General features: G+C 42.7%; 1 protein-coding gene across 8 annotated transcripts in view; it reads right to left on the bottom strand.

The window, feature by feature from the left end:
* The window catches only part of SASH1 (SAM and SH3 domain containing 1), an 866,583-nt gene that overhangs the window by 4,381 nt on the left and 838,444 nt on the right, over positions 1 to 23,758 (bottom strand). For all 8 annotated transcript variants that reach the window (XM_043511160.1, XM_038395547.2, XM_043511162.1 and 5 more), the window contains 7 exons: positions 22,672 to 22,807; positions 22,299 to 22,468; positions 20,350 to 20,559; positions 18,060 to 18,210; positions 16,478 to 16,591; positions 3,739 to 4,865; positions 925 to 1,056 (listed from right to left, as the gene is read on the bottom strand). In XM_043511160.1, the coding sequence (XP_043367095.1) occupies positions 925 to 1,056; positions 3,739 to 4,865; positions 16,478 to 16,591; positions 18,060 to 18,210; positions 20,350 to 20,559; positions 22,299 to 22,468; positions 22,672 to 22,807 (2,040 nt within the window). The remainder of the gene's footprint in view (positions 1 to 924; positions 1,057 to 3,738; positions 4,866 to 16,477; positions 16,592 to 18,059; positions 18,211 to 20,349; positions 20,560 to 22,298; positions 22,469 to 22,671; positions 22,808 to 23,758) is intronic.

Here is a 23,758-nt window from a genome sequence, read left to right as displayed (position 1 = left end):
TAATGCTTATTAATGCTGACTGTCTGCCCCTCTGTCGGACTCCGTCGCAGGCAAAGCTCAGGTGTGCTGGGTTCCCCGCCTCCGTGACAGCAACACTTGGAGTGCCCGTTGCGGGTGGGACACTAACCTTCAGTAAAACCAATAACTCACAGCTGTGTGTAAGCTTCGTTTTTCTCAGAGTACTCCTGCCAGGCCTGTGGTGCTTCGAGCACCGTGGCCCAGAACACCATTTTACTCTTTTTAACTGGTTCCCAATATGCTGTTAGTTGGTTATAGAAATATAGGGCTGGAAGAGACCTCGAGAAGTTATCGAATCTGTCCCCTCAATCTGAAGCAGGATCAAGTGTATCTAGACAATTTCTGACACATTTGTTTATTCTGTTCTTAAGAATCTCCAGTGAAAGGGATTCCAGAACCTCCCTTGGAAGCCTGTTCCAGAGCTTAACTATGCCTATAGTTAAAAAGGTTTTCCTTTCTAACTAAATCTCCCTTGCTGCAGATTAAACCCATTACTTCTTGTCCTGCCTTCAGCAGTATGGGGAACATGGATCTCCTTCCTTTTTATAACAGCCCTTCACATATTTGAAGGTCCCCGCTCAGTCTTCTTTTCTCAACCCTAAACATGCCCCATTTCTTTTTAAACCTTTCCTCTTACGTCAGGTTTTCTAAACCTTTAATTATGTTTGTTGCTCTCATCAGAGATGCCAAGGACTAAATGGGCCGGGCGACTCAAATCTGTTGTCAATACTAGAAGAGGTTCCCCTCCAGCACAGAGGAAGGAGGGATGCTCTGCTGCTACCTCTGCTGTATCTCTGCGAACATAGACAGGATTTCAGTCTCTTGGCTATGAATCCAGTACCCTTCACCATCATTTCATGAACTATGCATTTCTAAGCAAAGAACATGGTATACAGAGACACTCACTGCCATGCGGTGCTGCTTCCTCAACTGCTTCACCCGGATTTGGTCCATGTTTGTAGCAACATCCTTTTCAGGCTGCTCTAGGTCTTCAGAGTATCTCTGCACCAAAGCTTCAGGAATCCCACAGCGACCATGCTGCAAATTGCCATCCAGTCATGCAGGAGGAAGGAAAAGGGAAAGAAAGAAAACCAGAAGCAATACAAGTCAATAAAAGGTTTCTATACAAACATCAAGCACAAAAATGATAAGGGGAGCTTTAGATTTATCTGAGAGTCACGAAGAATGGAGTTTCAATTAGTGTTAATAGTATCTACAGTGGGGCGTTTGGGACACTGGTCCATAAAGCCTTTACCATTACGCATCCTCAAAGGGTGAAATTCTGGCTCTATTGAAGTTAAGAGCAAAAATCCCATGGACTTCAAACAGGGCCAGCTTTTTATCCAAAGTCTCTCTCTGCCATCAAATGGTTCCACTAGTGAAATCTGCCTCTGACAAGTTGTAGGGCAGCACACATTTTGCCATTCAGAAATTTTACGAGATATTTTGCTATTCTTTGGCTTAGTCAGAAAATGACTGTCATCAGGACTGGAGAAAATTGATCTGATCACTATGGATTTCCTGGTTCTTGACTTGTACAATTTGGGAGATGTCTGACAGATTTAGGGATCCTCTGGAGATAATGATCAGAGTTAGTGTTCCATTAGGAACATAGGAATTGTAAGACCAGTGGTTCATCTAGTCCAGTATCCTGCTTCCAACAGTGAGTCAAATAGACAATTCTGAGGTACTCTATGCCAAGGAACATTTTTTCCTAACCCCCATTAGAAGCTGGCGTTTGCCCTTATGCAGAATGTATTTTATACCCTCCCAAAACCCTTTGTGGTTTTTTGACATCTTTACAATCATATTTCTATTCTTCACAAACAGATTCATATACACTTCCCTCCTGTGTGCGAACTGATATTCCAGTCAATAAGAGATCCCACATCATCCCTAGCCACTATGTCAGAGAAGTAATAACATCATATGGGCTTTCAGATTTATCACTTAATCATTTAAACAACAGGGTCGCAACAATATTTTTGTAAATTACCTTTAATATCCAGTGCAAATTAGAGCAGCTCTGAGAATAGCAGGTGGGAGGAGAGATGGAGAGAAGGCATCTATGTCCCTCCCCCGGAGTGCATTGGATACAAGGGGTACAAGGTTAGGCATATCTGAGGATATGGTCCTATGTGTGGAATTTAGTTTACACTAAGCTAGATGTGGCTGTTCAATATTATTATTATTTGTATTAAGGTATCACCTTGGAGCTGCAATCCTGGACTAGGACCCCATTGTATTAGGTGTGATACAAACATAATAAAAATATAGTCCCAACCTCAATGAGTTTAGTCCTCGAGATGTTATCCGTATCTCTGGTAGGACTCGCATGTCTCATCAACTCTCTTCCCTTCCTGACACACAGTAAGGCAGAGAGTGCAAACATGGCCTGTGTAGGACAAACTGCTCCATTTTCAGCCCCGCGCTAGGCAAGAGTGGAGTGAGATACACATTTTCCCTCCCAGCAGCCAGGAACATGTGCAGGGAATGGGAGATGAAACTGTCTTTCCATCATACCCTTTCATTGCATCAATTCATGCAGCTGCTGCACTACAATGACAAAGTGCTGTCACATATCAATGGAGCATCAAAGCACCATTGCAAGATTGGCGTCTTCTCCCTGCAACTGCTGCAGTTTGACGCACTTAGAGTGGCACATCAACTGCCTTACATCATTAAAATGCAAAGCATTTAATCGGATTGACTTTCACCATTTGTTCTCTTTTTATCCTTTTTGCACTTCACCCAGCACAGACAATAAACCTCAACTGGTCAGTTTCCCCTTCCACTTTCCCCCCTCAAAATCAGCACTCATTTGAAAGGCGTGTGTATCCATGTATTTCTCCCAAACTCTTTTGTTCCCTTCGAGGGTACTTGCGAGGTTTTTGGACAGAAAAAAGGGGACATCAAAGCAAGCTGACTAATGTCTAATGCCTGTTGCTGGTTATGCAATTAATGGTAAGTCTGCAACACTCGCTGAGTAAGCTGGCTCCACCCACTCCTCAAAGTGAAATGTGGTCCTGATTTTCAAAGGAGCTCATTTCCCATTTAGGCACCTATTTACAGGTCAGATTTTCCCAAACTGCTCAGCACCCAGCAGCTCCCACTGTGACTTTTATGGCTCCATTTTCAATAGCTCAGCACATTGGGTGCTGATCCCTTCTAGAAATTCCAATGAGGGTCTCTGAACCAACCTTAGTTCTGAGAAGCATCACTGGTGTTAGAAAGGACAGACAATTAATAGGCAGAACTATGCTGTCTTTCAAAGGGATGGGTGTGGAGTAATCAGGGTCAGCCTGGATCCCAAACTCATGCTCGGATTCCACCTTCAAGGAGTTGCCTCCTCGTTCAGCCTTCTTGCCGAAGAGTAGGGAGGTATGTGGTTCTATCCTCTCTCAAACCCTATAGTTGGAGGAGACAAGCCCATGCTGGAAGCAGCAGAGCTTGCAGAAAATGCAGAGTTCAAAGGAGCAAGGCCCCAAACAGCTATTTACTTTACTGGTATTGAAAGACTGCCTTTGGGTGTGAGGCCTGACATAAACAGAACAGACTAAGAGACTAACAACAGGGTGCCTGAAAGATATTTCCAGCTTTTCCAGTGATTTATAGAGGACGAACTAGCTCACCTGCTGACAAATAATGCACCAGATACAATGAAAAGTGAGCTGTTATAAAGACCAGAGTTAAAATGTTGAGACAATAGCCTCTTCTCACCTTATCTGAATATGGTTCCTCTGTGAGATCAATCTCTTCAGACTGCAACTTGTTTTCTATCAACAATTCCAGATTCAGTCCTCTAGTACAAGAGACTTTCCTGGCTAAAGCAGGGCCTAGCTTTACCACATGTTGCTGAATGCTAGCAGTCTCAGAAAGCTCAGCTAGCCAAGGGGGCAGTGTGCTTGGTGGGGTACTGGGCTGCTCAGAAGAGGGCCTACGGGCAGGTACTACACGGCAATCAATGGGGCTGGATGGACTGGCCCTTTTTACTGGCAAACATGGTGCATCTGGACTTGAAAGGGCTCCACTTAGGGTCAGAGGGGGATGATATAGTCCATTAGAAAGGCGTTCTCGGCTTTTTTTGGCAGGGACCGGTGGTGGCTGTGAAGGATTTTTTGACTGAATTCTTGCCTCGCTCATGCCCTTTTGCTCAGCTTTCAGACTTTCTTTGAGGATTGGAGAGTTATCAGCCCTTTCAAGGTCATGACTGCTTTTATGATGATTTTCCAGAGGTGTCCTTGTTACGTTGTGGGTAACTAAAGTAGGCTGAGCCTCCCAGCATTTAAGCAGGTACTGAGTAGGAGTCCCACATGAAGTCTCTATTACTGAGCAGTCCAATTTCCTAGCTCTTCCCTTCTGAGAATCAGCAGTTCCTTTACTTTGCTTAGGCAGATTGTCTTCTGCCCTCATGCCAGCCCCAGGAGCCTTAAGCTTCAGGACAGAGCCAGTTGTCTTTTTTGATACATCCAGTGCATCCTGAGGGAAAGAATCTACTTTCTTGCTAGTGTTCGGTAGGTCAGTGCTGGATTCTCCTTGGAGGTCATCCAGTGAATGAGATCTTGGCCACTTGGCCATATTCTGGGTGCCATCCAGAGTCTCGCAGCTCCGGCAGACAGCTGCTGGTAAACTTCTGCGGTTCTTCTTCAAACCTGTGATGCTTGAAGGCTTGATGCAGCTCTTGGGAGCGTGATGCATGCAGCTCAACCGGATTTCCTTCTTTCCTTGCTGGAGAGCTTCTACAGATTTAGTCAAAGGCAGAGTTGGATAACTTGGCAGTTGGTTTCTGTTAAAGCAATGCTCACTGGCTGACTTTGTGGGCAGCAGACAGGTCCTCCGAGTCTTGCCTAAGAACAAAAGACATTACAAATCATTGTAGGAGAAATGTACAAAAGAAGCACCACCAGGAACTTGCATCACTACTAAATGCCTTTGAAACACAAGGATTCTTCATTGGTAACTGAAGACATGTCTAGGTCTTGTCCCTTTTTTCTGGTGTGTCTGCCTATGCTGCACTTCAATACAGTTCCACCCAGACTCGTTTGAGAGCTTCTAGTTTGATTAATAAGAGCTGCTTAATATCCTGAAGTAGCGAAATAAATTTAAGATAAATTCTAGTCTTTATCCAAATTTGCAAAGATGTCATCGTCTAGCTGGCTTAATACAACTTTCTTGGTGTAGCTATAGCCTATAAATTATCATAACAGATTTGACCCCTACAGAGAAATAACTTATAAAATCAGACAGTTTTTGCATTTTGTAGCTACATTAAGTCAATAATTATTTGGTTTCTAATTATGCTTGAGAACTCACTCTTGAAGAACGGATTTTTATCCCTTAATGTTGTATTTCTTTTGAGATAATGTTTATTACCTAGAATTATGACAGACCTGCCATCCAGTTATTTCATGGTTTAAATGCACAGTGACCTGTTTACAAAGGGAAACCATCAGGCAGCTTGAATTGTTTTGGGACTGCTATTGCACTAGCCTCTTTCCAGGGCTGTGTTTAGCAGTTGAAGAATTTTATTGGAGAAATGTGTCTTATATTATGAAAGGGAGAAATGTTTCAAATGGACTAACCTTAGCATTAGTCTTAAATTGAAATGTCCTACTCAAGTGGAAAGACCAGGTGGTATACTAGTATTTTATGTTCACTGTTTGAGACAAGATCATTTTATAAGAGCATGTTTTGCATTTTCCATAACAGGCATGGCTCCTGGATTGGTTGATGGAGATGACAAGAAGCGCTGAAGATCTAAGAGATGCAGCCTCATTTTTTCTAAAAGTTGTTTTTTAAAAATAAGGCTAGGAGCACAGTAAAATGTATGGTAATTACTGAATGATTGTTTGGATCATTTTAGATATCCTGAACTGGTGATTTTTACTACTTAGAAAAACAGAAAAGTCTACTTACAGAATAGACTTAAATCTCCCCACTGTATTTTCCACTGAATGCATCCGATGAAGTGAGCTGTAGCTCACGAAAGCTTATGCTCAAATAAATTTGTTGGTATCTAAGGTGCCACAATTACTCCTTTTCTTTTTTTGAGAATAGACTTTGTATTTTTAGCTCTCTATAACATACATTCAATCTTTTGGGTGCTGTACAGACTTTCCAGGGACTGGATCCAGAAGGTCATTAACAACCTCCCATTATGAAAGCAAAATGCTCCACATTCAGCTCCACTCCGGAACCCAAAACCTTCCCACAAATTCCGTTTGCAGAAGGTCCCCCATATCTGGGCTTGATAGATGAGGTTGGGTGGTCTTTCAAAAGGTTGAAGACCCTGTCATTGTGAACTCTAAGTCTCCTGTTTAAACAAGGTGTCTCACCTGGTTGCCTCTATTGTAAAAATCATATAAAGGGGGAGTCGGTCTCTAAAGTAGTCAAGACCCATAGCTATTTTATGCTTTTTAGAATCAACATCTTGAAATCCAGGGCAAATCAAGACACACAGTAATAATGGAAAATACTGCTTGGTTAGGAGGCTGCTGCATTCTGCACCTTCCAAATGGGTTTAAGGTGTATCTTTATCTAGAATTACCCTAGTCCAATTGGAAATGACCAAAGCATGCATAACAGTCACTTTTCCTGTTAAATGGTAAAAACTTTGAACTAAATCCTACAGTCCTTACAGCAGAATTGCCAATGGCAACAGTGGGCATTTTGTCCAAGATAGAGTGTCATGATCAGCCATTGTGCGAGCAAGTGGGAAAAAGCACACTACAAAAGAAAAAATATCAAAGCCACGATGAGCCAGACACCCAACTGGTGTAAACTGGCATAGCAACATTGACTTAGTGGAGCTCTGCAAATTTACACCAGCCAAGCATCTGGCCCTATATCTTCAACTCTCATGGGTTTTTTTTAATCTATGTGCCAGACTAGTACAAAATACATAATATGTATTTTTCTCCAGATGGAGCTTGGCAAATCAGCAACTTGGGAGTTTTTTTTACTCTGTCCATTCACTATTTGTTATGGGGCAGCTGCCTTTTATGGGGAGTTAGGGCTGTCTGCTCATAACTGCCTTAGGAAGGCCCCCCCCATGGGGGGCAACTGACTCTCACAAGTGGCTGATTAGTGAACAAGCACCTGGATCTAATAAAGGTTACCCAAACTCAGTTAGAGGGGAGCTGCAAAAGGAGACAGGAAACTCCTGTGGTGACAAGCTCCCAGGAGACACCTGAGCAGGGAGCCTAGAGGGTGAGCTTTTTAGGGAACCCACCAGAACGTGGAGCCCATCAGATGTACTCCAAGAGAGGGGAGCCGCCTAGACAGAGAGCTGCAGTCAGTAGGCATCCCCTAGTCTCAACCAGACACTGCCCAGAAGCCCAGCCTGGCCAGGATCACCTGCTGTCCCCGGAGAAGAGTTGCAATGGACAAACGTCTCTGGATCCCTGGCTCCAGAGAAGGATCTTACTCTGGTGGGGCAAAGAGCCTAACAGCAAGGGCAGAGACTAGAACTGAGAGAACCCCTGGGGAGGAGCCAGAGTGGAAGTGAGCACTGTTCTCAGGTAGGGGACAGGTGGACAAAGAATAAGCTGAGAGGGTGAGGTGAAAGGTTTGTTCATGGTCTGCATTAGCTTTTCTGTTAATAAGAGAGACCCTGCTCTGGGGGGTGTGTGTGTGTGTGTGAGAGAGACTCTTTAGCATCTAACAGTCTCTATGGACTTGTTGCAACCCTGTGTAAAGGAAAACAAATCAAATAAGTGCTTCAACACCACACCCACTTGTGAGGTGATGCACCAGCTCAGCCTGGAATGAGGACACTATTAAAAAAAACACACCAAACTATTTAAATTGACTAATCCAAATATCAAATAAGGATAGTAGAGACTCGTTTTTCCCATCCTTGCCATCTTTGGTCATCTGTCCAGTCTCAGGAATAGCTACTTCATCATGTCCCAAGGATTGCTTGCTGGTTTAAAGTGTTTCTATTCTGAAAAAATAATTCTATGAAAATGACATTGTGGCTTCCTGGTTTATTGTTCCTCAGTGGCTTCCGTATGAAAATTGCTCAGCTTACAGTTAAAAGTTGGAGTTCTCAAAGTGCCAGTCCTGCAGGCTCAGTCTTGGATCTGACTGTCAGGCTGGGTTCACTCTCTCTCATACTTCATGATCAGGAAAATAAATTCCACAGATCAAACTGTATCCTCCAGTTACATTTGTGCAATACCATTCGTTAGCCTTCACTGGATGCCTGCATTAGCATAGGACACACTGAGGGCTCAATCCTGCAAGGTGCTGAGCACGCAGCCCCCAGTCTGCAAAACACTTATGCAAATCCCTAAAGCTAATTCCACTGGGGTTATTCATGTGCTTCAAATTAATCTAGATTGGATCTAGCAAAGTACTTAAACACTGTGCTTAATTTGAAGCACATGAGTAGATTCATGGGAATTAACATTAAGTTTTTGCATAAGTGCCTTACAAACTGGGGCCAGAGTGCTCAGCACCTTGCAGGATTGAGCCCTTGCACAGTGGAGTTGCACTAATGGTGTGTGATTAGCAAAGAACCAAGCCTGACTTTCAGAGTTATCAGGGAAAAAGAAAAGGAGTACTTGTGGCACCTTAGAGACTAACAAATTTATTTGAGCATAAGCTTTCCTGAGCTACAGCTCACTTCATTGGATGCATTTGGTGGAAAATACAGAGGGGAGATTTATATACACACACACACAGAGAACATGAAACAATGGGTTTTATTATACACACTGTAAGGAGAGTGATCACTTAAGATGAGCCATCACCAGCAGCAGCGGGGGGAAAGGAGGAAAACCTTTCATGGTGACAAGCAAGGTAGGCTATTTCCAGCAGTTAACAAGAACATCTGAGGAACAATGGGGGGTGGGGATTGGACTCCTCCTGAAGGTCGAAACAGCAGACTGGACTTCTACATAGAGTGCTTCCACTGACATACACGAGCTGAAATTGTGGAAAAGCAGCATCACTTGCTCCATAACCTCAGCCGTGCAGAACACAATGCCATCCACAGCCTCAGAAACAACTCTGATATCATAATCAAAAAGGCTGACAAAGGAGGTGCTGTCGTCATCATGAATAGGTCGGAGTATGAACAAGAGGCTACTAGGCAGCTCTCCAACACCACTTTCTACAAGCCATTACCCTCTGATCCCACTGAGAGTTACCAAAAGAGACTACAGCATTTGCTCAAGAAACTCCCTGAAAATGCACAAGAACAAATCCGCACAGACACACTCTTAGAACCCCAACCTGGGGTATTCTATCTGCTACCCAAGATCCAAAAACCTGGAAATCCTGGACGCCCCATCATCTCAGGCATTGGCACCCTGACAGCAGGATTGTCTGGCTATGTAGACTCCCTCCTCAGGCCCTACGTTACCAGCACTCCCAGCTATCTTCGAGACACCACTGACTTCCTGAGGAAACTACAATCCACTGGTGATCTTCCTAAAAACACCATCCTGGCCACTATGGACGTAGAAGCCCTCTACACCAACATTCCACACAAAAATGGACTACAAGCCGCCAGGAACAGTATCCCCAATAATGTCACAGCTAATCTGGTGGCTGAACTTCGTGACTTTGTCCTCACCCATAACTATTTCACAATTGGGGACAATGTATACCTTCAAATCAGCGGCACTGCGATGGGTACCCGCATGGCCCCACAGTATGCCAACATTTTTATGGCTGACTTAGAACAACGCTTCCTCAGCTCTCGTCCCCTAATGCCCCTACTCTACTTGCGCTACATTGATGACATCTTCATCATCTGGACCCATGGAAAAGAAGCCCTTGAGGAATTCCACCATGATTTCAACAATTTCCATCCCACCATCAACCTCAGCCTGGACCAGTCCACACAAGAGATCCACTTCCTGGACACTACGGTGCTAATAAGCGATGGTCACATAAACACCACCCTATATCGGAAACCTACTGATCGCTATTCCTACCTACATGCCTCTAGCTTTCATCCAGATCATACCACACGATCCATTGTCTACAGCCAAGCGCTACGATATAACCGCATTTGCTCCAACCCCTCAGACACAGACAAACACCTACAAGATCTCTATCATGCATTCCTACAACTACAATATCCACCTGCTGAAGTGAAGAAACAGATGGACAGAGCCAGAAGAGTACCCAGAAGTCACCTACTACAGGACAGGCCCAACAAAGAAAAGAACAGAACGCCACTAGCCATCACCTTCAGCCCCCAACTAAAACCTCTCCAATGCATCATCAAGGATCTACAACCTATCCTGAAGGATGACCCATCACTCTCACAGATCTTGGGAGACAGACCAGTCCTTGCTTACAGACAGCCCCCCAGTCTGAAGCAAATACTCACCAGCAACCACACACCACACAACAGAACCACTAACCCAGGAACCTATCCTTGCAACAAAGCCCGTTGCCAACTCTGTCCACATATCTATTCAGGGGACACCATCATAGGGTCTAATCACATCAGCCACACTATCAGAGGCTCGTTCACCTGCGCATCTATCAATGTGATATATGCCATCATGTGCCAGCAATGCCCCTCTGCCATGTACATTGGCCAAACTGGACAGTCTCTACGTAAAAGAATAAATGGACACAAATCAGACGTCAAGAATTATAACATTCAAAAACCAGTTGGAGAACACTTCAATCTCTCTGGTCACTCAATCACAGACCTAAGAGTGGCTATACTTCAACAAAAAAACTTCAAAAACAGACTCCAACGAGAGACTGCTGAATTGGAATTAATTTGCAAACTGGATACAATTAACTTAGGCTTGAATAGAGACTGGGAATGGATGAGTCATTACACAAAGTAAAACTATTTCCCCATGTTATTTCTCCCCCCCCACCCCACCCCCCACTGTTCCTCAGATGTTCTTGTTAACTGCTGGAAATAGCCTACCTTGCTTGTCACCATGAATGGTTTTCCTCCTCCCCCCCCCCCATCCGCTGCTGGTGATGGCTCATCTTAAGTGATCACTCTCCTTACAGCGTGTATGATAAAGTCCATTGTTTCATGTTCTCTGTGTGTGTATATCAATCTCCCCTCTGTATTTTCCACCAAATGCATCCGATGAAGTGAGCTGTAGCTCACGAAAGCTTATGCTCTAATAAATTTGCTAGTCTCTAAGGTGCCACAAGTACTCCTTTTCTTTTTGCGAATACAGACTAACACGGCTGCTACTCTGAAAAGAGTTATCAGGGATGACGGATTAACTTGTTATATTTGTGCAAGAAGCAAATTTGATTTGGAGTCATTGCCTTTATGCCCTTAATGCCTTTTTAGAGTGAATCTTCACACTGAACACCCACTTTCAACTTTACCTATCTTTCAGTTATTTGCAAGGAGCCTTTTTAGCCCTGGATGTAGCTTTGTCAAGGGGCATAATGAAAGGCTACTAGACTGGTCGTTGCATCTTGATTAGGCCAAACTCAATTGAAATAATATAAGCCAAAGGTTTTATGCAAAGTTTTTGCATATATTTGTCAGAGCTGCACTGCACAACTAACAAGGGCAAAAATCAATCAAATTTTCTTGACTGAAAAGTGCAGGGACTGATCTTGATTTAGTTTTCATAGATGAGAGATGCAAGATCATTCTCAAAATGATGCTTAGGCTTTTGATCAGAATGGTGAAGACCCCTCGAAGCAGGTAACAACCCAGAGTGACAGCACATACTGTATAGTTCCTTTCTGAGACACTTTAATATTTTTTAAAGACAGAACTGAATTTTCTAATATCAGTTTTTGCACCTGCACTGACGTTTGAAAGCTGGATTTCTCAGGCTAGCGAAAAAACAATTTCAGCTAAATGGCACCTAGAGTCAGTGGTATTACCCAACTAATTGCTACCTAAAGGCAGGCTACATTCAGAGGTTTTAGAATTTAGTTTCATTCAGATTTAAAGTGCACTATTTTTAGGGGATGGACGATTCCTTTCAATACAACTTGCATTCTGAGCATTCTGGAAGATACTAAGACTTGGCTTCTGAATAATGCAGTGATTGCTTTGGATCTGAATCCTAATACATTTCATGTGCCTGCTTCATGGCAGGACACCATGTCTCCAAAACTCCACACGTGCAAAGAAAGAACTCATTTAATCTAAGAGGGAAATTTGTTTCTTACATTCTCTTGCCTGCTTCTCTCTCAGGCAATTTACAAAACGTGGCATCACTTCAGGAAGTTGCAACATTTCAGGAGAAAGGCAGGAAACATCCCTCCAAAACTGGACTTATTTAAATGTTGCCTCACAAGGGCTGTGCCATCGGTTTCTGAAAATATCTTAAAATATGTATGAGAGATTGTGTGACAGAAAATGTTGTATTCTTTCAGTGCCCGTACCTCCGTGGCAGCATGTTAGAATCTAGCCTTTCAGTCAGGGGTGGGGAAAAGAATGTGCTTTTCTGTTTAGTTTTTTATCTCCCTGTACATTTACAGCTCCAATTGTAATTCATTTTACTGTCTAGGCTTGCTGTGAAGTTTACACATCAAAACCCCTGCAACTTCTTTTGGTTCTGAAGTTTTGTCTAGCCAGTGAATTGTTTTTACTACTATAGCACAACAAAGTCCCTGCAGCCTTGTTCAAAGAAAAATGGTACATGATTATTGCACAAGTTAGTCCTTCAGGTGCAGATGTGTTAAAGGGTATTTATTAACTTCACTTTGTTAACAGTTAGGAAGAATATACTGGGGAGCATGACTGTGCAAAACAAGGCATTTGAGAATGGAGGAGGGAAAGCAAGAGGCAGAATGGAAAGGAAAACAGAAGAAAAAGAACAAAAAAGTTTCAAATGTATGTAGCAGCAGATTCTTTAGTCAATGGTAGCCTTGATTCTGGTAGCTATTCTGCACAGGCAGACCCTAGCATTCCTGCAGAACAATTTGCAGGAGACAGACTCAGTTGCTAACAGGAATAAAACCAGCTCTAGAAGGAGTTTTGTCCATGAAGAAAATAACCCAACACAGAACTATTTGATGAATTAATTAATAAAACGGCACTCAGCTTCAAAATTGGTTTAAGAGATGGTGCACTTCTTTGAGAAAGGTAGCATCAGAGTCATTACTTGGATGGAAGACAATGGGCTAGACTGTGATCTGTTACAATGGGGTAAATCAGGAGGAACTCCAATAGAGCTATTATATTCCTCCTAATCCTCCTCCTAATCCACACCAGCTTTTCAGAATCTATCCCAATATTTGCCAGTATTGTCGGATTTTTAAAGCTCGAAGTGAGTGTGTAGCCAGGGATTTCTAAATTGACCATTTTTAGGGTCAATATTGTTAGTATTAATTCATTCTTACGAGCCTTGTTGTTGTTATTAAGCATCCTGATACCTTTCAGCATCCTGTTCGTTGCTATCGATGGCAGCATCATCTTTGCACTGTTGGTCTAAACGTGTTCAGAAAGATTTCGGTATCTGGGAAAACTGCAGTGAGTGATACAGGTAGTCTTTAGATGTTGCCCTTTCTCCAACTGTATGGTAGAGTCTGGAAGCTTTATGTATGTTTCCATTTTAGGAGACTAATCTGAGACTGTAAACTCAGGCTATACAACTACTTTACACAGGCCAATTCCCCTTCTAGATTGTAGTTCAGTATTTCCTGTTTGGGACAGCAATGCCCAGGCTCCCTGTGCTACTTCCTGGAATTAGAACATAAAATGAGTGACTCTATATCTTCTTCCTCAAAAAGAAGTGCTCAGAAAGCTGTATGTACTAGGAAGAATGTCACAGACCAGATGTGCAATGATATCTGGGAAAAAAAATTTGTGGGGGGTGGAAAGGAGGGTTACAGCAGCAGCTTTTCAACCCTTCTCCAATCTTTATTTTGAGGAAAATCACCCTGCAGAGCGAAATACTCAAAAGCACACAGAACAGGGTGAGTTAAGGATGGCCTGTGTGCCCTAACTCCAGATGTCATTAACTTAACTTTGGCTTTGTTTTCTGTGGTTACATTTCCTTGGGTTTTTACAGTTTTACTGACACAACAAAGATGTGATGATTGGCACGACAAACAGTCATGGTTTCTTCTCTCGTCATTGACAGTGTCAACTGGTATAAATACAGAATTAAACAAAGTGACATGGCTACCTGCCTTGTCATTTCTTCTTGTGTTTACTGAGAGAGGAAGGACGATCCAGTGGTTAGGGTGCTAGCCTGGGATTTAGGAGATCTGGGTTTAAGTCCCTGCTCCACCACATTCTTCCTGTGTGACCAAAGGCAAACCACTTAATATTGCTGCGGCTCAGATCCCCATTTTACAGATGGGGAAAAACAGTACTTCTCTACTTCACAGAGGTGCTATAAAGATAAATACATTAAAATGTGTGAGGTGCTCAGATGCTTCTCTCATGGGGGCCTGCCATATAAGTACCTAAAATAGACAAACAATTCTGCACCTACAGATATAGTATGTAGCAAACTGTGTTCAAGTTGTAATAGATTCTCTAAAAATTTGGAATTGATGCCAGGAAAATTGATATCTACCCATAACAGGCCTCTGTACTTGTCATTAGAAAAAATAACCATCCCTCATCTGAGAACCTGCTTCCTTCTCAGAATGCATTTCCCCTTGCTGTGAGAAAAGCAGAAGCAGACGATTGTCTGGTTGTTCATTATGTGCTTGTACTAGGCTGCTGGTTATCCTCAGAAAAGAGCCAACTAAAGAATGTATTTTGGAAACAAGCAGCATATAAACAATGATGGTCGGTGGAATTTGCAAAGAAGGTGGGACGCTCTTCAGATCAACCAGCTTTGACAGAATCCTTTCACCACAAGGAGAATGAATCCAGTTCAAATCTTATACCCGGAACAGTTTCTCAAAGCAGGCACTGAATGCACTAGTATGTAGAAATGGTATAAAAATGCAGCAAGCCAAAGTTGAACAGCAATACAAAGCATTAGTGATCTCAGTTCTGGAAATCTTAGATAGAAATATTAGTTTAAACATAAAAGCAAGCATTCTGAAAGCAGGCAGGCAATGACAATTGCTTTGCAAAGATTTTATTAAACTAAAGAAAACGTACAGGCAGCAATTTAACTCTAATGCTAAAGTCTTCATTAGGAGACCTCTTGTGAATATAAGGGAAAGAAAATCAAATATGTGGCTATAGGCCACATATTACATAGGCTATGTAATTACATAGGCTATGTAATTTTTACATTTTTTTTATAAACTTATGTAAAGTAATATGAATTTTTTCTTTCTTTAGCACAATTTACAGATTTCAGTCACATTTGAAATACAGTCATCAAAAGCACCAACCTCCGCAAGGGAATTAAACCAGAGAGGTCGAGCTGCTTTGGTCAAGCGACAACAACACTGCAGTGCAGGAGACTCAAATTCTGGAGACAATTCTGATCTCTTGCTCTCTGAGGCCTGTGTGGTTTAGTGCATTACGGAGTTGATGCACTTGGGTTCCTAGTATATGGTGATTTGTGTTCCCTACATGAGTATCTGCAACGGGCACATTAATAGAGGAGGCACTGACTCAAGAGAAGACCTACCCACCCTCACAGCTGGAAGAAGGAGCTACAGCCACAGCTACCTAAAAGGGGGAACAGGATCTTTTTCAACTGCATTCTTGATTTTACATTTGCACCATTGGTGATAAAGCCCGGCAGATGGAGGCAGAACCAGAACTCAGGTGTCTGGAGTGACATCACCAAACTCAATTGATCAAAAGCAATTTAACTGATAACAATTTTACATCTTTTTATTCAGTAAACAACCCTCTTTCATACAACTGTTTGTCTTCTTCTACACATGGGACTGTAGCCTCTACTGAGATCTGCCTTGCCATTCATACACCATCTCCCAGCGTCACAAGCCATGATAATGGGCAGTCTACATAGTAGGTGGTTCTTGCTCTCCCATTTTGCCAACATTTGGATTCAATTGGCTTGCTGAGGTTCATGCAAATACTTTAACATCTCAACAACAGGACCCTTTGATGGCAGGAGGATGCAACATGCATCTCGAGCAAACACACAAAACCACCGCCCAAAATAGAGAACATTCATTTCCAAAGGTTGTTTTTTCATTAAGGCTGCGAACAACTCCTCCAAAGCCCCAAAGGGAAGTGAAGGGAGTTCCCCATTGCCAGTACTCCCTTAGCAATAACTATGAATATGAGAACCAGTCTCAAGACTACAACAGGAGATGGAGCAGGAGGAAGATGGGGGTGGAGGCCTGGTTTTCTCAGAACACAATCTCCAGATCATCTGCTTTTCTCTTGTAATCCTATGTCCTCGGTCAGTGCTAGAAAGCAGCAACACCAACAATAACAAAAAGCAATGGCTCAGGAAAAGAGAGAGAGCAAGGATGAGGGAGTGAGAAAGCCAAGTATGAAGCAGCTCCACTTTTAGCTGGAGCATGGAAGCAGAAAGGATGCAAAAGTCGTCTGCACACACAGGCTGGGCATGTCAGTGATTCTCTTTGCTCTCATTACCATTCTCCAGGTTTTCACTGCTTTCATAGCAGCCAGAATCCCGGGGGGAACATCTGCTCAGTCCCTGGCCTTCTATGAGAAGTTTCTCCTGAGACCCCGACTGGTCACTGTTACCTGGAGGAGGTGAGAGTGCACAATGAAAAAAACGCCATTACACAGGGAATCTGGTGCAGGTTCTTGGGCTAACCACTTCCTCTCCTCCCCAGACACTTACTAGTACCCACTGCATCAGCCCAGACATCTGAGCATTAGGAGGGGATAAGGCTCTGTGGAAAGTAATCACAACATAATGCCGCTGGAAGACAAGATACGGTACAATACCCTCATTTTAAAGTGAGAACAGTGACGTGAACAACAGAAAGTGCAGCAGGGACTTGTTTAAATGGGATAGTGTCAAAAGCCTTTGACCAAATAACTGACCTATCCTGAAGAGGGAAGCCAGGGGAAGAATCAGATGGAATTACTAGTAATTCTTCCCCATGATGGGGCAGAGAGTGGGTGGGAAACTAGTGGTAAGAATTCCTTCCTTCCTGGCTCTGTGACTATCCCCAGCACTCCCAGCAAGGGGAATCAGGCTGTGTGCTGGATTCCAGGACTTGGCCCTTAGAGTTTGGTCAAACTGTTTTGTACAGAAACTAAATTCAGGACTGGAGAAATCAAATCACCAAATTGCCTGATGCACAGCTGCCATTTATGTTGTGTTATGTTATGTTCTTCAACAAAAGCCAGAAACTGCTAGTCTGATGCCTATTCTCAGATCATGAAAAAATGTAATTATGGAGCAGAGCCAAGAGCTGCTGCTCACACAGGCTCCAGCTGTCTCTTTCCCACTCCACTTCTTGTCCACCCCCATCACATGCAAGAGAAATTCATTATCTCCAACCCCCTTCCAAATAATGCCTTACATTTTTAAGCCGAAGTGGAAGGTCACTATAAAAACTATTACTGCAAAAAAAAAAAAGTGAATATGTTAAATCAATCTTGTAAACAATGAGGTAAAAATCATATTAAGTGACAAAAATGCCCCAAATCAGAGGGGAAAAAAGCCTAAAGTTTGTAATTTGAATTTATTCCTGGGGAATGACAGAAAAGTTAAGGCTAGCTCTGTGGAGGATGTATAGGGTAGGCTACTTGCAAACAGTACAAGGAGAGGTCAGCGCAGAAGGGAGAAATGGCACTGTTTGTGAAAGTGTAAACCGACAGCACAAATCTCTTAGCAACAGTATTGGACCCACTGGCTGTGTTAGCAACACTTGATTTCCAGATGAATGAGCCCCATATTGTTCTCTGACTAGAACCCTGACTATTCAAGCTTAGCTGATATATTTTTTCCTCTTAAAAGTTACACACACACTCACAGGACAGCAGATTTTACAGGAAAAATAAATAACTGTGGTGGAGTGAAATGCAAATGTAAAACCATCTGCAATTCCCTAGAAGCCTAGTTATTTAACATAGGCACCACAGAAATGCCTAGACTACATAAGACAATATCAACAGACTCCCTCAAGTAGTTTCCTCTCCCAGAAGTGGTCAAAAGACCCCTCAGCAGGGCACTGGTAAAAAGCCAAAATCCACTTACTATCATATTCCTGTAAAAGCTCCACAGCTGTGAGGAGAACAGCTCTGTGCTCAGGGTCTCGGATATTCAGCTCATCCAAATCTTCCTCCTCCAGCAGTTTGAAAGTGTCCAGATCTTCATAACCATTGAATAGAAAAGTGGGCATGTGCTCCTGTGTGGGGGAAACAGGAAACTAGTGAGCTGTACAACAAGACAAGAGATCTACCATCTGAAAACAAAGGAAAGTTCAACCAATCCGTGCCTATCTAGGCAGTTTTTTCTTCTTCAGCTTTATCTTCCTAACAGATTATTACTTATTACTAGGGATCAACTGAAATACAAAAAAAAAAAACAAACCCAAAAAACCCCACCCCATCCACCCTATTTACTGTAAATGCAGAGTCTTTGTTATTCAGGGCATAGGAGGGGCATAACATACACCCACAGACTATACCAGTTCCTCTTTCTTTCAGAGGGATACATCATTTAGAAGGCTTAGTTTGTACTAACAGGTTCTGTTTTGTTATACCAGTTTTCTTGAACTGCTGTAAATTCACAGTGTCAATTACAATACCCTCAATATGCCATGGCATGCACCTATTATGGCAGATTCTTTCTGCAACAATATTCTCAATGGGTACTATTTTCGAAAGTGCTTAAGTCCCATTTTCAAAAGTGAATTAGGCACAGCCTGTTAAGGATATGTCTACATTGCGATTAAAAAATGGTGGGTGGTCCGAGCCAGCTGATGCAGGCTTGGGCTGTTTGATTGTGGTGCAAACATTCAGGCTTGGGAAGGAGCCTGGGCTCTAAGACCCTGCTAAGTGGGAGGGTCCAAGAGCTTGGCCTGAATGTCTGCACCATAATGAAACAGACCCTTAGGCTGAGCCCCATAAGCCCGAGTCGGGTGGCAAAGACCAGCCACAAGTTTTTTATTGCAGTGGAGAAGTACCCGAAGTGCCTCAGTCATGCTTGAAAATGGGACTTAGATGATTTTGATCCCCGTTTCTTTTTCTTGAACTGCTAACTTTTTGAGACCAGAATTTTAAAATTGGGCTTAAATTATGGAGCTAAGAGAAAATATAATGGACACGCTTGTTGCATAAGGAAAGAAGAGATTACACTGCACTTTTGCATTTTGCACAGCAATACATCACTGTCATGTTGTTTTCAATGGCTTTCAGCGTGCAGCTGCATAGCTTCATACATTCACTGAAGTGAAATGGTTGCATAGGCATAAGCCTTGGAAGGTATTTACACATTTTTTTTAAACTGTTTTAAATTCAGGCTTTTAAAAGAATTAAAAGTTCATTTTTTTCAAGAGTGCTTTTGTAAAACATGCACCTCCTGGGTATGATGTTCTGTCCCATCTCGTGCCACCGAGACCACTTAGAGAGAGTTAAATGAGTCTGCTCTACAGCCTTAGCTAAGAGCCAGTTGGCTTTTCGTTCATGCAGTAGAGGCTCATGCAGCTCCAGAGGCCCCAGGTTTGCTCTCACGCGCCAACGACTGGGGTCTGTCACTGTTACACTTTAAACGAAGCATCCCAATACTAGGAGAAATCACCGAAGCTATCGGCATCTGTGTTTGAATTTTATTCCCTCTGTTCTGCAGAGCCCTTAACTATGAATTAACAGAACAACATATTTTGGCAATGTAAGAAAAAAACAAAACAGAGGGAATTTTTCACTACTGCACCACAAATGCAAACAACCATATAATAAAGAAATTATAGGACTGCAGAGTATATAAATACTGTCCTAACCACTGGCACAACCACCTTCCTAACCCTTCAGTGCCACACCTGATGATGGATTTAGAAGCCAATTTCCTAAAACAGCATGCTATGCAGATGCACAACATGTCACATCTTTTCAGTAACAGAGTAATAGGAAGAATAAACTACAGGCACAGCAGTTTATCTCCAGTGTGTCTGACCTTGAGCTTCCTGGAACAGGGACGATCAACTCCCTTATTAAAAGAAACATTAACCTAATGTCCTTTGATATATGCTAGGCTTTTTGTTGTTGAACTCGATCTCACTGCCAACCTGTGGAATAAATTAGGATCCTGGCATGTATGTAACTGACCACTTCAGCAGTCCATTACACTGGACGTTACTTGTTCTATGCATCAGCTACATCCCCTCTGTAAATTAACAGCCAGTTCTGCTTCCATTACATAAATGGTGAAAGTTCCAATGGGTGCAGGATTAGGACCTTACTGTGTAGCCCCTAAAAGCTTACTTAACTCAACAGCATGCTCCCCCCTTCTCATAGCAAAATTGTATCGAGAGAGAATGGGAACTAACCTTTAAATTGATACGATCAAGGAGATCCTCGACAGACTTGGGCTGAGGTGGTCTTCCTTTCCGTCGTCTCCTTGTGGGCCGCTTTGGCTTCTCTTCCTCCTCATTTAACACGTCCACATAGATAAATTTGAAAGTGCCCACTTTGTTGTTCAACAGGCCCATCCAAGTGCCCATGGGAGGTTTGCTGATTATATCAATGATATCACCTTTCTGAAGGCACAACAAGAAAGAGTGGGACAGTTAGGCACATAATTCCTATCAATATTCAGGCAAACTCACTATCCTCACGCTGTTTTTCCACTTACACAGAATCTGAAGACCTCAGGGGGATTTGCAAACATGAATCAATCACATACACTTGTGAGGTGTGTCTTATCACAGCCATTTTACAGATTGGGATAGAGGCAAACAGAGACTAAGGTCTGCATTAAAAAAGCTGCAGTGGCACAGCTGCAGTTGCGCTGCTGTAGTGCTTCAGTGTAGACACTAACTATAGCAATGGAAGGAGTTTTTCCATCACTGTAGTTAATCCACTTCCTTGAGATGCAGTAGTTACGTCAACAGAAGAATTTTTCCATCGACCTAATGTTGTCTACACCAGGGGTTAGGTCAGTATAACTACATCTCTCAGGTGTGGGGATTCAGTGTAGACCAAGATCATTCAGCAAGCTAGTCACAGATCCTGGAATACTTCCCAGGAGTTCACACTTACACCAGTAGCTCTCAGTTATCTAAGGATTGTTGTTCATGCTCTCCACTGTCTTGCTTTTTAACATGGTCAGGAAGTGGACAGTATCTTCCTTGTGAATGTACTGCAGTGTCTGTGTTTCAGGATCCCGAGTCAAGCCAGTGATACGAAGTTTAAACGACTTTATTAGTTACATGACAAGATGGCTCCTACAGACTCTGAGCACACAGACCCTGAGTGTGACTGCATCATGTGAGTGACCTCTTATAATGGGAGGCCCTCTGGTGATTATTCCTGGCTAATTCTAAAGAGACAATACCACAAGATACTACTCCTACTCTGTGTCTATCAGCAGTTGCTGTTTCAGCTCTAAAAAAGGAGTACTTGTGGCACCTTAGAGACTAACAAATTTATCTGAGCATAAACTTTCATGAGCTACAGGTCACTTCATTGGATGCATCCGATGAAGCGAGCTGTAGCTCACGAAAGCTTGTGCTCAGATAAATTTGTTTGTCTCTAAGGTGCCACAAGTATTCCTTTTCTTTTTGCAGATAGAGACTAACACGGCTGCTACTCTGAAACCTGTTTCACCTCTGTGGGACTGTTTGTAGCTAGTGCAAATTAGAATAGACTCAGTTCTAGTTCGGTGCAGGTGGACTAGCTCTAGCAGTGTAGATGGCCACCTAGACACAGAGCACCCAGTGTTGGAAGTGTGCAAAAGTGAACTTTATACTATCTTTGCAGCCCTTTCCCCACAAGGCTTGTCCTTGACAGCAACCAAGGATCTGGCTCAGAATATTTATTTGATCAGGAATTAACAACCCTGGCCTGTTTCAGCTGAGTTGTTCTGCTTGCCTGTTGCTAGAAAAACTCTCTCTGAAAATTGATTTTTCAAATCAGTGCAGAGTGGAAGTAAATTTACAGCATATATTTTCAGTTCCACAGTAGTTAACTCCCCAACTCCCTTCACACATACCAGAGGGGCAGGCAGAGGAGGGAGTGCAGGGATATTTTAAAGCAGGTTTGCCTGAATTTAGAAAAATATTAAGAACTACTCAGCTATATTTTATCACCCAAACAACTCGTAAGAGCACATTGCAATACCAGAAAGACAGGTAACGGGAATGCAGGGAGCACAACCTCAGCTAAATAAGGGACTAAGTACTGTATTAGCCTTCCTCAGGCTAAGCTCTTACTGACTTTTCAGTGGGAGTTTTGCCTGAGTAGCATATGTCATTTGATCCAAGAAGAAAACTGGTACCTTAAGTTTCAGGGAGTCAGTATCATAAGGGCTGGGTGTAAAATCCGTGTGAACCCTGGCTCGTCCACAAAAAGGTCCCCTATAGGGAGGCTCTTCATCATCACCATCTTCAGACTTGACGCTCTCACGGTTGCTGGCTGAGGAATCTGTCGTGCTCACTGTCTGACCGCCTGTGTGGGGGAATCAGAGTAACAGCTTAAAAAAAAATGCTTGTGAGAACATGTGAATATGCTCATCAACATCAATTCATTTCTGCCACTGTCAGAGATGAGATGCAAACACGAAAATGCTCGTAAGAACTTCATTTTATTTACTGTGGAAATCTCTGTGCCTTGCAGCAACAACAAAATGATGTGATTATAATTGAACTTACTCATTGAGCTCTGACCACTTAAGGAGCTCCTCAGGCTTTCTACTGAACCACCAGCTTTCAGTTTGGGCTTATCCAGAGAATCAGTCTCTGGCTGTGGTGACTGCGGAGAACCTGGCATTACATCAGGGCTGGAGTCCTGAAAGAGATTTGAACCCATTTCAGATTGGCAGCTTCCCATGGAAGATGGCAGGGACTGCTTGCATGTATCTTAAGGGAAAACTTAGTACATATTCTACTACATGTTACCAGCAAGGACAGAAGTCATTATGATTTATTTATTGTCAGCATTATGGTAAGGTCTAGGGGACCCAACAGAAGTTGAGGCCCCACTGTGCTAGGCTCTGTATAAACAAGTAATAGGAGACAGTCCCTGCCCCAGGCAGCTTACAATCTAAACAGACAAGACAAAAAAAAAGGTGAAAGAAAGGGGGCATTATCCCCATTTTATAGATGGGGAAACAGAAGTTAAGTAAGTTGCCCAAGGTCACACAAAGTCTGTGGCAGAGCTGGGAATGGAAACTCCTGAATACCAATCCAGTGCCTTAATCACAAAACCATCCTTCCTCCCCAAGTTCATTCGTTTGCTCTCCCTCTCTGATGTATTACAATTTAGGCAACCATTTTGTATAGTATTTTTAAAATCCCAAACTAAACATTTTGCTTTATGCATTGTTAGATGTTTAAAACCCAGCAGAGAGTTTTTCCCTTCACAAAAACTCCCAGTTTAGAGACAAAAAATTAAGCAACTAAATATTTTTAGTGAGAACATTTGACAAGCAGTTAAAAGCCTATAGCAACTTCCCCAATCAGGCATTTGCATAATATAAGCAAAAATAAGTAGCGTCCATGTAAATCATACAGAAATAACAAGATGGATAAGGTAATATCGGGTCCTGAAAAAGAGCTCTATAGAGCTTGATAACTTGTCTCTTTCACCAATAGAAGTTGGTCCAGTAAAAGATATTGCCTCACCCACCTTGTCTTGCTAATATTCTGGGACCAACACAGATACAACACTGCAAACAGATGCAGAAATAGGAATTTTAAACTTCTGGCCACAAATTACTGTCATTTTCTGTTTGTGTAC

The sequence above is a fragment of the Dermochelys coriacea genome, chromosome 3, assembly GCF_009764565.3.
Source record: "Dermochelys coriacea isolate rDerCor1 chromosome 3, rDerCor1.pri.v4, whole genome shotgun sequence".
Classification (NCBI taxonomy): Eukaryota; Metazoa; Chordata; order Testudines; family Dermochelyidae; genus Dermochelys; species Dermochelys coriacea.
The sequence above is the reverse complement of the archived record's forward strand: the minus strand, read 5'-3'. Positions and strand labels throughout refer to the sequence as shown.